Source organism: Athene noctua, chromosome Z (assembly GCF_965140245.1).
Source record: "Athene noctua chromosome Z, bAthNoc1.hap1.1, whole genome shotgun sequence".
Lineage (NCBI taxonomy): Eukaryota > Metazoa > Chordata > Aves > Strigiformes > Strigidae > Athene > Athene noctua.
This window is the reverse complement of record NC_134077.1, coordinates 90,136,333-90,151,330: the sequence shown is the minus strand read 5'-3', so window position 1 is coordinate 90,151,330 and position 14,998 is coordinate 90,136,333. Positions and strand designations below refer to the sequence as shown.

The window sequence follows — 14,998 nt, the reverse complement described above, 5'->3', positions numbered from 1 at the left end:
GGCGGGAACTACATCTCCCACAGTGCCACACACAAAATGGCGTCGCCGGGCGGTGTCGCCGCGCTGACGTGTGGCTGCGCATGCGCGGCGGCCCGAGATGGCGGCGGCCTGAGGTGAGGCCGAGGCGCGGGGGGGTGGTCGGGGGCGATGGCGGCCCGGTCCCGCTCGGCCCGGCCTGGCCCGTTTTTCCCCCGGCCTGCAGCGGGCTCAGCGGCCGCGCTCGGAGGGTGCTGGGCTGTTTCCCCCCGCCAGCACCGGGCCCGGCCCGGCCTGGCCTGGGCGCCCCTCGCTGCGAGCGCCCGGTTCTGCGCTGACGTGGTGTCCCTGTTCTGTGTAGGTGCAAATGGAGCTCAGGCTCGGAAGTGTCAGCGCGGGGTTATGTTTGTGGTGATCGAGGCGTCTGGGCCCTCTTAGGAAGCGAATTTATCTTCAGGAGTTGTTGAGCAGTGTAAGTTTGGCAGATTCCTTTTTTCAGGGTCTGAGGGAATCTTTGAAATCTGCTCTCTTCTTTTGTCCTTTCCTTACTAATTTATCTCTAGGCTCTTCACGCATTCTTTATCTTTTGCTTTTCAGCTGCTAAAAGGTTTTTTTGTTCTTGAGTTTGTCACTTGTTCAGTCTCCCTCAGTGCCCGCACCAGCAGTTTTATTTCTCAGCCTCATCCCATTTAGGCAGTTTTCACTGCCGTGTTTCTGAAGTTCATTTGAGGCAAACTACTTACCATATGCGTCAAAATAGTGCATGATGATGTCTGTGTCGGACTTGAAAAGCGTGAATGCCTCTTTGATAACGTTCCTAAATGTATAGTTTTTGCTATACAGCTGTAGTCAGCAGCAGGGTCTGCTGTAAGTGTGTGTGAAGGGAGAAGAGGCTTGTGGACCACACCTGAACATAAGTGACAGGCTGGGGACTGTCGAGAGCTGTCTGTGCACAGCAGACTGCTGTAGATAGCACACAGGAAAACTCTGATCCTTAGGAACCCCTTGAGCACGTGTCCAGTGCAGTGTGCCTCTTAAGCACAGTCCACTGCTTAGGAATTACTCTTTTGAAAGAAATTCTATCCTGGGTGTCTTTCTAGGAGTCTTAACTGTGGTGACTGTCATATAACACCTCTCCTCCTATTTGAATTTATCTTAAACCTTAACCAAAATTTTTTTCTGTCATAGCCTCTTTATATCATTCAGCTAGTTGAAGTACTGACTTAACCCTGTGTTGGAGATAAGTGTAAGTAGCTACTTTTAACCATATTATTTGGTTTTAGTGCTGTATTCATTTTGACATATGGCATTACATTTCTGTGTTTAAAATACTCTCTATGCAATTACAGTAGGATATAAACAACATTTGAGTTCAGTTTGGTTTTTTATAAGAACTGATGATATGTCCTTCTTATTTAGAGCCACTATGTCAAATAAGGAGGTGAAAACAGCATTGAAGAGTGCTAGAGATGCAATACGAAATAAAGAATATAAGGAAGCCTTAAAACATTGCAAGGTAATTAATTTTTTACTTGGAAGGTAATATTTTTTGCACATTTTGTTTGCTGTTCCCACACCCCTGCAGCTGTACAGTAATGCAGAGTGTGGAGTACCTTATTGACATGATACTTGAGACTGATTTTCAAATTTAACTTCATTGATCATTCATGTTAGTTGCCCACAGATAAACTTTTATTCCCTTCTTTTTGCATTTGCTTATATGTGATGATAAGAATATTAAGCCTAGAATGGTAAGAGAGAAAAATCCATTCCTAATCCAGACCTCGATGGGAGTGATTTAGTTGCTGAGCTTCAGGTACAGTTACTGGCAGAACAGTTCAGATGTGAAGCATTCTCGGGCATGGAAAGCTGAAGTTATTAATCTTAGCCTTTTCCTTAGCATTACTTAACTTCTATACTGTATAGAATAATTCATCAAACTGTATTGATAAAACTCAGTATGTGGATCTATATGATGCATTTCATTCATCAGTTTCACTTAAAATTGTGTATTTCTAGGCAGTGTTGAAGCAAGAAAAAAATAACTACAATGCTTGGGTATTTATTGGCCTGTCAGCTGCTGAGTTAGAGCAGCCTGATCAGTCCAAAGGAGCATATAAGAAAGCTATTGAAATTGAACCAAACCAGTTACTGGCATGGCAGGTATGTGAATGTCCAGATTAACTTTTTCTTTCCTTGAAAAATGTCACTATGGAGTTAAATGTAGGAACAAGGCAGAGTTGAGACTTGTATCATATTTTTGTGAGGCCCTTAGTTCTGCAGAAGCTTCAGAGTAGCTAAGCTTTGTATTATTTGTGTGTCCAAAGTAAAGCAATGGGTGGCTGCATATGTATAGCAGGGTGAAAATTAGTTTCAGTATATTTTAATTTGTATTTTTCTGAAGTTTAGATAGCAGTGAAACATGCAAGGGAGAATGTGAATTGAAACAGATACAGTAAATTCGTCCATGCTTGTAGCTCAAGAAACATTTGATAATGCTTCTCTCTTAGGAGAGAAAATGTTTTATCTAGTAATTTATTTTTCTGGCACCGGGTGGGTTGTTATTGAATGTTGTTGTTACTTAAAAGTGATAGTATTCATATGAAATATCTGTGTGCTGGGTGGTGTGTGCATGACAACCTGTAACAGTATATAGTTATAACATACATTATTTGGAGACTTGTGAAGCATAAAGTTGAATATTAAGACTGTCTCTGATCCCAGCAATCAATGTTTTTCTAAGGTAGTAAGGTTCTTAGTATTTTCAGTATAAATACCTTTTCAAAGTATAACTGTTGGTGCCTGATTTCAAGGTACATTGAAATTTCCAGTTTTGCAATCAGATTCTGGCTTTGTAACTGTACAAGACAATATGATACTTGGGTGTAAATCTAATATCATACTACTTAGTGTGCTTTGTGTATTGTCTTACGCAGACAAGATTATGTAATACAAGTTTCAAATGGTTGTTGGTGTTAGTTAAGAAAGTGAGGAAAGCTTTTAATTTAAAATAAGTAGATTCAGAAGGCTGTAGAGAAGTGTCAACGTAGATTCTGTTCAGAGATTGCTACGTTAACACTTGACCTCATTGAAGGCAACGGAATAATTTTTGTAGGCAGAACTTTCAGTGTTTTCATAACACATAACTGTTGACATCAAATCTTACTTCTTTATTATATTTTTGTTGCTGTTGTTTAAAGGGATTAGCAAATTTATATGAGAAATCCAACCAAACAGATGTCAAAGGAGACTTGGCAGATGTTTACAAAAAGCTCTTGGAACTCTATGAAAGGTAAAGGATACCGAATACTGTAATTCAGTCTGAGATTTCTAGTTCAGTGAATGACATTGCTGAGACACAGGATAAGCTTTTATTTTTTTTAAAGCCTTGTCATATCAGTGGTCAGCACTTGTTACTAAGATTTTCTGTACCTGTCTAAGATTTCTTGATCCTGTCCAGATCCTTTTGATAGGGCAAAACCTCTTGGAATAATTGTACTTGAGGTTAGTAGTGTAGGGGATTCTGTGTTGTCCTGTGTCCTCTGTCTCCTCACTGCCTTGAAGTGTTTAGCACTGATAGTTCATTTTTTGCATTAATAAGTAGGCTTATATTTCTCTGCCCAAGATCACAGAATACACATCATCCAATTCATACAGGTACAGTTCTAAACAAACCTCTCAGCTGTCACTGTAGCTGACTGGAGTGTTTGCTTTGTTTTCTTAATTTTAAAATTGTTCAGAAAGAAAAGTACAGTTCCTTAAAGTAATTTTTTTTTTTACTCTGCTACAGCAGCAATGAATAAAACTTAGGGTGATCTGCAAAATTAATTGTAAATATTTGTTTGGCAACTGAACCTACTAAAAATTATCTGTCAGAATTTGAAAAACATTATACTGTTTTATGGAAAACTTAGCTTGTTTCTGTGGTATTTTCTCCATCCTTTCTAGTGGTGACAAGCAGAAATGGTTTGATGTATGTAACAAGCTTGTGGAACTATATCATCAAGAAAAGAAATATTTAGAGGTGGGTTGAGTGCTTTATTTTCTCTCTTCTAACAGGAAATTTCCATTTGATCAGAACTAACGACTTTTCATCAAGGAATCTGCAATTTTTTGGGGGCTGCAGACCATTGAAGATCTCCTTGTGGACCACATCTGGGAGGAACTGATTTTAACTATATTTCTTTCTTTTCCACCCTGTATGACTCGTATACAATCCATTAAACTGACAGAACTGGACAAATAGTATTAGTATATGGGCTGGAAGATCGTTCTTCAGGCCACAGAAAGCTGCTCCAGGGCTGCCCAAGCTGCAGCCCACCCAGGACTCCCAAAGCATATCAGCATGGCCCTTGCAGAAAGACTCGTGGCTCCTATCGGCTTACCACGAGGTGGAGCTGTCAAATCCCGGAGTGGTTCAACAGTAACGGGCCTGTAGTCTCTGTAGTAAGGTTACAGCATGCATATTTTTGCAGTTCTGCTGCTCACTCTTCTTTACTCTTTAAAAAGGTTTCTTTCTTACAAGTCTTACTCCATGTCATCTTCTCCCCTTTCCTCCAACAATGGAAAATGAAAAATTTTACATATCACTTAGCTTCAAGCTCAACACTATTCATTATCTCCAAAGCCTCTTTGTATACTGGTTTCTGAAACTAAATTCAGTGCTAGTTTTTCAGCACACAAAGGCAGACTTGCTCTGTGTGCAACAGAAAACCACAAGTTGGATTCAGGGTCCTATTTTCTCTTTTTCAGTTAGTTCTATTGATTTTTCCATACTGGAATCTCAACATGGACTGCTACTGTTCTCTTTCTGTTCGTAGTACTGTAGATCCAACAAGGTTTCCATTTTTATTTCAGAGTTTATCTGAGGACTGTTTAGGTTTATTTTTAAAGTTGATTTCCTCCAGGAACCAGAGGCAGAATTCATACTTTGCCTCCCTTTTTCACTATACCTTGGAAGGTGGACAGGTCCCACACAATGTTCTGGAACTTGTAAATATAGGTCGTTACCGTAAACATTACTCTGTTGTGTAGCCTAGATTAGTAGAGATTAACAGTAGCTGGAAAGCTTGTATCAGACCTGCAGCTCTTTAAAGAGTGATGGCATAGTTCATTTGTTCCTCTTGACAGGTCGCTGAAACATGGCAGAAACTAATACAGATGAAACAGGAGGAAGGTGCAGAAAAGGCCGAGCTTCACCAGCTTTGGAAGAAGATGACCCAGTTACTGAAAGACAGTCCCCAGAACCAGGATAATAAGACTGCACAGCTGGTAATGTTTCCTCACTCCTCATCTAGAGACGTCTATTTGTACAGTGCAGCTAGACTTCAAGTGAAGCCTTAAAAACTGTGCAAATCTTGTGACTATTTGTCTCATTAATGTTCAGTGGTACGAAACTTCTCAGGAAAAGATGGGTGATTGTACCTTCTGACAAAAACAGGGCACAGGGTGGAATAAAGCACCTAAATGCCAGGAGTTGTGCTGGACCTCCTTCAAGTGCTGCAGGAGGCCGGGTTTGGACTGTAGCACAGTGATGCATTGTTCTGCATCTGCACGTTATAAGAAGCATCACTCTTGAGATTTGACAGCGTGGTGGGTTGACCCTGGCTGGACAGCAGGTCCCACCAAAGCCGCTCTGTCACCCCCTCATCCACTGCACAGGGGGGAGAAAATACAACGAAAGGCTCCTGGGTCGAGATGAGGACAGGGAGGGATCACTCACCAGTTACCGTCATGGGCAGAACAGACTCGACTTGGGGAAATCAGTTTAATTTACCACCAGTCAAAATCAGGGTAGGGTAATGACAACTAAAACCCAAATCTTCAGACACCTTCCCCGCACCCGTCCCTCTTCCCGGGCTCACTTCACTCCCGATTTCTCTCCCCGCTCTGCCCCAGCGGCGCAGGGGGATGGGGATGGGGGTTGTGGTCAGCTCCTCACCCGCTGTCTGTGCGGCTCCTTCCTCCTCAGGGGAGGACTCCTCACACTCCTCCTGCTCCAGCCTGGGCTCCCTCCCACCGCAGAGAGTTCTCCCCGAACTTCTCCCCCGTGAGTCCTTCCCGCGGGGCAGCCCCTGAGCTCCGGTGCGGGTCCTCCGTGGGGCCGCAGGTCCTGCCAGGATCCTGCTCCAGCGCGGGCTTCCCGCGGGGTCACAGCCCCCGTGGGCACATGCCCTGCCCCGGCGCGGGCCTCCCTGGGCGCAGGGCACAGCCGCCTCGCCGTGCTCGGCCCCACGGGCTGCAGGGAACCTCTGCTCGGGCGCCTGGAGCACCTGCTCCGCTCCTCCCTCCCTGCCCCGGCCGTGCCCAGGGGCTGCCGGCACCTCTTCTCAGCGCTCTCTGTGCTGCTGCTGCTCAGTTTGCCCCTTCTCAAAGCCCTTGCCCAGAGGCGCTGCCACCACGGCTGCCGGCCTGGGCCTTGGCCCGCGGCGGGTCCGGCTGGGCGCCGGCCGGCGTCGGCCCTGTGGGACATGGGGAAGCTCCCAGCACCTTCTCACGGAAGGCACCCTGCAGCCCCCCTGCTACCAAACCCCTGCCACACAAACCCAGTAGAGGTGTTCCTCAAAACAAGAAGCTCCCCCTTTCCTCCAGGGTGTGCTGTTTTTCCGTTTCTCTGCACCTAGTACTTCTAGATAGCAATGTTTTGGTTCAGATTTTCTCCTGTAGATTTTAAGCTTTCACCTCTTAGGAGAGTGTCAAAACTAATCGGAGCAAACAGAATGAAGATGAGTTGTACTGATCCTGTGTACTCTATGGCCAAAGTCAATTTTGTTTTACCTGATTTATCTGTTCCTGCAAGATTAGTCTCCTTCAGGAGGAAGGGTGGACACTTCACCAGTGTGGTTGATAGCACTGCTTCAGAAAGATAGAAAATATAAATTGAAATAATCTCAGACAGCAGAAAGTTGAATATGGGTTTCTTTTTGAGCAGGCCGATGCTTTAACTTCTGAGCTATCATAGAAAAGAGGTGCTGCAGGCAGCACTGCTTTCTTTTCTGGGGACAAGAAGGCTAAAAAAAGAAGTTGCCTAAACATCAGGAATGGGTTTGACGTGCCAATCTACGGTTTGCTTTTACTGCAGTTCTGAGTAAAGCACCTGAACCTGGAAGGCTGTGGCATTGAAGGCAACATCCTGTTCAGTATTTCACTTGTGACAGGCTGTGGGAAATTTTTGTTTAGCGTGGTAGCCTGCGCTCTGTGGTGCCTGTATTCTCCAATATATAAGGAGACACAAAATAAAAGACTATTTTCTAGACTAGGGCAGGGGGCCCTCCTGACAGCTAACCATAAAGGATAGTACCCTGGGTTTTGTGGTGCCATCTTTGATTTGGGATTAGGTATGAAGAATCTGTGCTCTTACAGATTTTTGCCTTCCTTGTACCCATCTTACGTAATGGAACAGTGTATTACTGCGTCACCTTGTGACAATTAACTCGCCTTGGATCCTATTTGAGTACTACTACACGATAAGGAACTTGCTTTGTGACTTTCTCTGTTCACTAGTGTAAACTGAAGGGCTGGAAGACATGTCCTGTGAGGAGGGGCTGAGAGCTCTGTGTTTGTCTCGTTTGGAGAAGAGATGGCTGAGGGGCAACCTCATGGCTCTGCAGCTGCCTGAGGAGGGGGACGTGGGGAGGGAGGTGCTGAGCTCTGCCTGGGATCCAACACCAGGACATGCAGGAATGGTTCAGAGCTGCACCAGGGCAGGTTCAGACTGGACGTGAGGAAGCATTTCTTTACCAGGAGAGTGGTCAGGCCCTGGAACAGGCTTCCTGGAGAGGGGGTCGATGCCCCAGGCCTGTCCGTGTTTAGGAGGCATTTGGTCACAGCCCTTCAAAACGTGCTTGAACTCTTGGCCAGCCCTGAAGTGCTCGGGCAGTTGGACTAGATGATCCTTGTATGTCCCTCCCAACTGAAGTACTCTAATCTATGAAGATAACGTTGTCCTAAAGTCATTGTGGCTCTCCTAATTATTTTTTATTTCAGCTTTTGACTGCTTTTGAACATGCGGTGAACTCTGCTGACACTGATCCCAGTGAAGACCATCAAAATCTTTACAAGGACTTTATTCAGTGCTTGTCAAAAGTAAGGTTATGTTAATCTGTCTTCATCAGTGAATACATGTAATGTTTTGCATCTGATGATTCACACAAATAAACATGTATTTTTTTTCCTTCCAAGTTTCCTCATGAAACGGCTAAGTTGAAAAGGGCCTGTGACGATATGATGGCTTTGTATCCTACTGTGAGTTATCCTTTAGAAGTACTTTGCTTGCACCATGTTCAGTCAGGTGAGTAGGATGGATTTAGACATTTGGGGGGCTTAAATTATTTCTTTTATGGTTAGTTTTGTGACAATCTTTTTACAGATTTTCACCCTTCACAGCCCAATACGAGTGCACTATTTACTTTTGTGTTATATTTCTGCCTGTCTGGAAATGAAAAGCGTTTGGTCCTATGATTTGCTGTTTCCTAGCTCTTTTAACTAAGTGGTCGCTATAAATTGCCAAAAAAACTTCTGCGAGTTAAGTCCAGCTCTGGCAGTATACGAAGTCGCCAAGAAAGGTGCCTTACAAAACTCAAAGCAGCCTCTTTGGATAAATGAGGGCTAACTTCTTAAGCTTAGAACAGGGAATGGAGAATGTTAACCTGTGCCCCAGGGCTGAAGATGGACTACCCTTAGGTTATTCTTAACATAGAATCTCTCTTGGTGAATAAAGGAAACGTTTGTGAAGCCTTGTTGAAAAGAATGCCTGGTGAATAGGGAGTAAGGAGATCTGTTTAGATACTTATTCTAAGTAGAAAAGGAGAATCTCTGAGGAAAAAAAAAAATAACGCGGTGTGTTCAATAGTGCGATCTGAAAGTAAACAGTTGCTATTTTCAGTAGTTCCCTAAACAACACTGCAATAGTGTTGGACATTTTCTCAACATTTTCAAAGATAACTACTAAATTTTGGTCTTTCATTTTATTGTTTAAGGCATCCGAAGTTGATTTTACTTTTTGTTAAAACCAGGAATTAATTTCTTTTTAAAATCATGAAAAAAAACCCCTCTGGTTTATGTAAAGAGAAATAACTTTCAGCTTAGGTAGAAAGCCTTTTCCAGTATTGAAGGTAGGCTTCAGAATACAGCAACACAAAATAAGAGCATTTTTCACTTTGATCTGAAAGGGTGAAGGCAAATGAGGCCCAGACTCTCATTTTCATGTGAGAATGCTTTACAGTTTGGAGAAACATGCAGAAACCAATTTCCAAAGGAAAAGGACCATCTGGTTGGCACAGTTCTTGTGTAGCAATGCTCTGACAACATCTCACCATCCCACAGCCATCTTGGGGTGGGGAGGATGATGCTCGGGTTTGAGTAAGGCTGTTTATTTCTGAGTCATTCCAACCATGTCATAGTCCTTCATGACCCAAACCTGTGGAGTTGTAACTTGGATGCATTATTAGTCTCCTTTCCAAAATGCAAAATCGAAGGCAACCTTTATGTCAAATGAGTCCATCATTTTTAAAGAAAATAGTAGTTTGAAGACTGTTGCTGCAAGTCACAACAGGTCCTTTAAGCAAGGACTGCAAATTCTGCAATCACAACTAAACACAAACATAAAAATCTAGTGGTACCAATTAAAATTAAGCCAAGGCATTAAATTACGTGAGTTCACAAAAAGACTGTTCTAGCAAACTCATCAGAGAAAATTTGTAGTTACAAGGCCTACTCTGAAAGGAAATTTTGAGTATTTGTGGCAGATTTTGATATGGGGACGTTCAGCTGGGCTTACATGAAAAGCATATGAAGGAATTACTTTTTATTGATAAAGGAAGTATACCTGTAGTAATTTAACACAACTGGTTAAAAATTCAGGTTTCAGACTGACTGTTTGGTGGTAGTGGCTGTTTAGATTACTGGTGGCTTTTTGGGTTTGGTTTTGGGGGTGGAGGGTGATAAGTGCATAGTACCTTTGGGAAAAAGTTTAGTTAATAAATTCATTGCATTGAGCTCAAAGGATAAGGGTCATATTCATGTAGATAAGTTATGCTGTTGCATTTTTTAAAATCTGACACTCTATAAAATGTTTATTTTTTTTGAAACCAGGTACTTTGTCGGAAGAGGCCCTGCACTGTTTTTCTAGGCTTTTAGAGATGGATGCAAGTAGTGGCCCAGGCATCATTGGTTTTGGTCTAAAGTGCTTCCAAGAAAAGAAATACAAGGAGGCTATTGAGAGTCTTACTGAAGGTAAACGTGTAATACGAGGTGTAAGTACTCTGTAACTTGAACACCAGCTAGTTTATGCTGGATATTTTGGGAATCTTACACTTGCACAGTACTTTGCTAGTTCTAAGACCAGCTAGGTTTAAAAACTCTCTCTGATTGGGCATGGAAATTTTTTAAAGTACAGCTTTAAGTATAACATTTCTGAAGTCTGTCATTGATGTTGTAGTCAGCTCTGTAGTGGTATAGTGTGATCAGCTTTAAATTTTACCTTTAAATCTGACTGTTACTGGGGAGATACCTAGATGAGGCAGTAAATACAGCAGTAGCAACTGATGAAGGAATATGGAATTTATAAAGTAAAATACAATGCAGTTCCTCTAATCTAAGCACTGCTTTTCTGTACCTGAGCAAAGATGACTTCCCTTTAGTTTACATCACTTTAAGACCTCTTTAACCCTCATGTTGGGTGAACACTTGTATTGGGTATTCAAAGAGAAATATTGGAGGACTTTGTTCTTTTTTTACAGTAGCCAGTTTTGCTGAAGAGTTGGTTTACTGCTCTGTAATTACCTTGCTTGTACTGAAATGGCAAAGCACTTTGTAAACTATTCATAAGTATGCTAGTGGGAAATAGGACTCTTCACTGTCATGGTGCTGGCCATGGAAAATTCAAAACAGGTTGTTGAGAAAGCTGGATAAATAAGCATTTGGGGTCTAAGTGATCAGGAGTCAGTCAGACTATGCTCAATTATGCTGCATCCTTTCACCCAGGTTTAGAATAAGATTGTTTCTGAAACAGGATTTCGCAATATTCTATAATATTCTAGAGTCACTTACACACAGTGAAGTAACATGTCTTGCCTAAAATCTGAAATAAGAATTTCAGGTGCTTAAGAGGAAAACACCTTCCACGAAAAGCAAATGCTCTGACTTAAATGCCATTGGATGTTTTGACAAAACATACAACCAGTTTTTGACAAAACGTACATCTCCCAAATGAGTTAGTTTATTTTTACCTTCATATGTAATACTCTGCTCACAAAGAGGAGAATGAAAAGGGCAAGGCTCTTGCTATAATGTGTAAATGTCTAAAGCTTGGAAACCATTTCTTTTCCAGTTTGCATTTTAGTCACTGAAACGTCAAGGCATTACTTAGTAGTTATATATATATATATATATATCTATATATATATCTATATCTCAGAAGACTCAAATTCAGTTTTATTGCTGAATCTTGAATTAAGGCAGGTTTATCAGGAAGTTATGGTGGAACACTCTTGTCATCATTTTTTGCTGTCTTAAAGTTCCATAGACCTTCTCTGGTTTCTAAGAAAAACTTAATAAAGCTGTCTACAGGCTGCTGATGTTAATGTCTGATCAAAGTGAAGAATGTTTTTCTTTTTGAAACAAAAGTGCACCCTAAGCTAGTGTTGTATATTTCCTTGCTTTTCCTCTCTTTTTTTTTTCCTATATATGTAATGTGATACGCAAAAGGAAGCCCAAGAAGCTTACATGCTTCTTAGTCTTTGCCATACTGCATGGAGGCCTGTATGTTTACAACAGTTTATAGTAAGACTCAAAGAAAGAATTAACTGTAGGTCTTTTATATGATTGATAATATGTTTTTGATGGCATTATATGGCAATACCACATCTTCCAGCTACAGTTTTTTTGCAGCCCTGAGCAACATTTTTCAGTGCTTTTTTTAAACTCCTTTTTTATTAGGTTTGAAGAAGACTAGCCAGTGTCCGGCAGCATGGCATTATTTGGCAGAGGCACAGAGGAAAATTCACAGATACAGGGATGCTGTCCTGACCTGCAATCAAGGTAACTGCCTACTAATTGAAAGAGCAACTGCAGGGTTACACCACTTTATGTAGTCCAGCCAGTGTGGTCTTTTCATGGTAGGTCTGAGTTAGCAGCAGTTGTAGTCCTTTGCTTTTTGCAGTCTTAAATGTTGTATGGTTCTCTTGGTTTATGAAAGCTGAAAAGCACCTTGTGCTGCTTAGTTTCAGGAAAAGAGAACCAGAAAGCTGTCTCATGATTAATATTTAGAAGATTTGCATGTTCTGATGTGCTTCTTCAGCTGGTAGTTGACCAACTTCCACCAAACAGCAGATAATTGCCTGAAAGCATGGGGGTAGGTGTCACAAATTTTTAGTCTGGTAGACTTCATATTTAGACTTATAAAGTTTTAATCAAGTTAATGTAAAATGCATAAATGTTGCGTAGTGTGACTGTACGTTAAGAGACCTTACTATAAGTGTAACTCTTCATCCATGTTAGCTGGGAATGAGGGCAGTTTTATGACATAGTGATGTGTATCTAATCCAAATAGAGCCATTATCTGATGGTTATAAATGAAGGGGCAGCCAAAGTGGACTTTTCTGACAGGGCAAGGAAAGTTTTCAAGACTTGAAGAGATGAAAGTATGCACACAGGGCTAAACAGTCATGGGAAATTATTAAAACCAGGGGAAGTACTTGGCAGTGAGGGAGATTCAGAAAGCAAATTTGAGTGGAGGAAATGTGGAAACAGGACAATGTAAGTAAAAATAAATTTACTGCAAAAAGAATAAAAATCAGATGATTCTTTTCCCATCTGTGTTCAGTGTGGAAGAGTGCAGCATGGCTTCTACACCATGACCCTTCTTTTCAGGAGATTCATCAAAAAACTTCCCTGTGATAATGGCTTTAATAGAAGTTGCTATAAAATAAGAAAAAATAGCATTAAGGAACTAAGAGAGACTGACCTAGGAATTGACTGAGGAACATAAAGATGAATTTGCTGAAGTGCTAAGTGTTTTTTGTAACTGTTTGTTTAAACCATCTTGGCACCCAAATGCTTGAAGGTAGATAGCCTGACCCTAACCTTTAAAAAGGATTCTAGGAAAGATCGCCCAAGGGTGCTGGAAGAGTTGGCAGATGTGCTTGCCAAGCTGCTTTCCATGATTTACCTGAAATCGGCTAACTGGGGAGGTCCCGTTGGACTGGAGGGTGGCAAATGTAACAGGCAGAAAGGATCTAGGAAACTCTAGAGCTGTCAGTGTGCCCTCGGTGCCAGGGACGGTCATGGAGCAGGTCACCTCGGGTGCCATTGCAAGTCATATAATGGACAGCCAGGGGATCAGGCCCAGTCAGCATGAAAGGCAGGTCCTGCCTGACAGACCTGATCTCCTTCTACAACAGGACGAATTGCTTTTTGGATGAGGGAAAGGCTGTGGATGTTGTCTACCTTGACTTTAGCAAGGCCTTTGACACCATTTCCCGCAGCATTCTCCTGGTGAAAGTGGCTGCTCGAGGCTTGGGTGTGCACAGCTTCACTGGGTAAAAAACTGTCTGATGGCTGGGCCCAGGGAGTTGTGGTGAGCGGAGTTAAATCCAGTTGACAGCCGGTCACAAGTCAGAGAGGGACCTGAGGGGAGTTGATAATGAGCCAGAGTGTGCCCAGGGGGCCAAGGAGGGCAGCGGCATCCTGGCTTGTGTCAGCACCGGCGTGGCCAGCAGGGACAGGGAAGGGATCTGAGCCCTGGGCTCGGCACTGGGGAGGCCGCCCCTCGCTGAGGGGGTTCAGTGTTGGGCCCCTCACCCCAAAAAGGCCATTGAATGACTCGAGCGTGGCCAGAGAAGGGCAACGGAGCTGGGGCAGGGTCTGGAGCACAGGTCTGCTGGGGAGCGGCTGGGGGAACTGGGGGGGTTCAGTCTGGAGCAGAGGAGGCTGAGGGGAGACCTCCTGGCCCTCTGCAACTCCCTGCCAGGAGGGGGCAGAGAGGGGGGATGAGTCTCTGGAGCCAAGGCCCCAGCGCCAGGCCCCGAGGGAATGGCCTCAAGCTGCCCAGGGCAGGGTCAGGCTGGCTCTGAGGAAGGATTTCTGTGCAGAAGGGGCTGTTGGGCGTTGGAATGGGCTGCCCAGGGCAGGGGGGAGTCCCCGGGATCCCTGGAGGGGTTGAAGAGTCGGGCTGAGCCAGCGCTGAGGGATCTGGGGCAGTTGGGAATGGTCAGGGGGAGGGTCATGGTTGGGCTGGAGGAGCTGCAAGGGATTTTCCAACCTGGATGATTCTGGGATTCTGTGATCAGGGAAACCTCTGGCAAGGCTGGTACGTTTAGTGGTTAAATTGGTTAAAACTGAAAGAATTAGGGAATTCATGTATAAAAGTTACTCTGGGGAATAGACAGCAAGGCTTTTGTGAAGATTTTATTTTAGAACTCCTTGAAAGAGTTTACAAGCACATGGGTAAGGGAAATGTGATATGGTCTACTCTGATTTCCAAGTGGTAATTTATAAGATCCCTTACAAGACTTTTAAGGAAACTAAGCAGCCTTGGGTTAAGAAGTAGAGTTGTAGCATCAAGTGGTTTTTGTCAGTTTTAAATAAGTTAAAAGCTAGAGCACAGTGTAGGGATAATGTCTATTTTCAGGCTGGAAGGAGGTGTCCTTGACATTTCCACGGGTACCTGCATTGTTCATCTGCTTCTTAGTCCTTTGTGAGTGTTGAGTAATAAGGTTATACAGTTTGCTGCTATGAGGAGCAGACTGAAAAACTGAAGGGAGATTACCAGACTGGATTACTGTTAAAATAATGGAAAAAATTCCCATCTTCAATGAAAAATCATGCAGTTCTGGGAAGAAGTATTTCACAAAGCTATCCTACAGTCATCTTGAAGTAGAGAGCAGAAAGGTCTTCATTTTGTATGAAAGTCAAATATTAGGAATTACAGGGCAGGGAATGGTTAGTGAACAGAGCACCAACATGCAGTTGCTTAAAGAACATTACCATCATGGTGAAATCTGTGTGCAGTTTTGTACCCATC

General features: G+C 43.0%; 1 protein-coding gene across 2 annotated transcripts in view; it reads left to right on the top strand.

Annotated features, from left to right (window-relative positions):
- Positions 1-4: 4 nt before the first annotated feature.
- SKIC3 (SKI3 subunit of superkiller complex) overlaps positions 5-14,998 on the top strand; it is a 49,480-nt gene continuing 34,486 nt past the window's right edge. The window contains exons 1-12 of one of the 2 annotated variants that reach the window (XM_074933247.1): positions 5-113; positions 338-448; positions 1,165-1,222; positions 1,396-1,492; positions 1,996-2,139; positions 3,177-3,268; positions 3,925-4,000; positions 5,107-5,247; positions 7,963-8,061; positions 8,158-8,266; positions 10,069-10,209; positions 11,914-12,015. In XM_074933247.1, coding sequence (XP_074789348.1) covers positions 1,403-1,492; positions 1,996-2,139; positions 3,177-3,268; positions 3,925-4,000; positions 5,107-5,247; positions 7,963-8,061; positions 8,158-8,266; positions 10,069-10,209; positions 11,914-12,015 — 994 coding nt within the window. In that variant the 5' untranslated portion in view covers positions 5-113; positions 338-448; positions 1,165-1,222; positions 1,396-1,402. The remainder of the gene's footprint in view (positions 114-337; positions 449-1,164; positions 1,223-1,395; positions 1,493-1,995; positions 2,140-3,176; positions 3,269-3,924; positions 4,001-5,106; positions 5,248-7,962; positions 8,062-8,157; positions 8,267-10,068; positions 10,210-11,913; positions 12,016-14,998) is intronic. The other variant, XM_074933246.1, reaches the window with a different exon arrangement.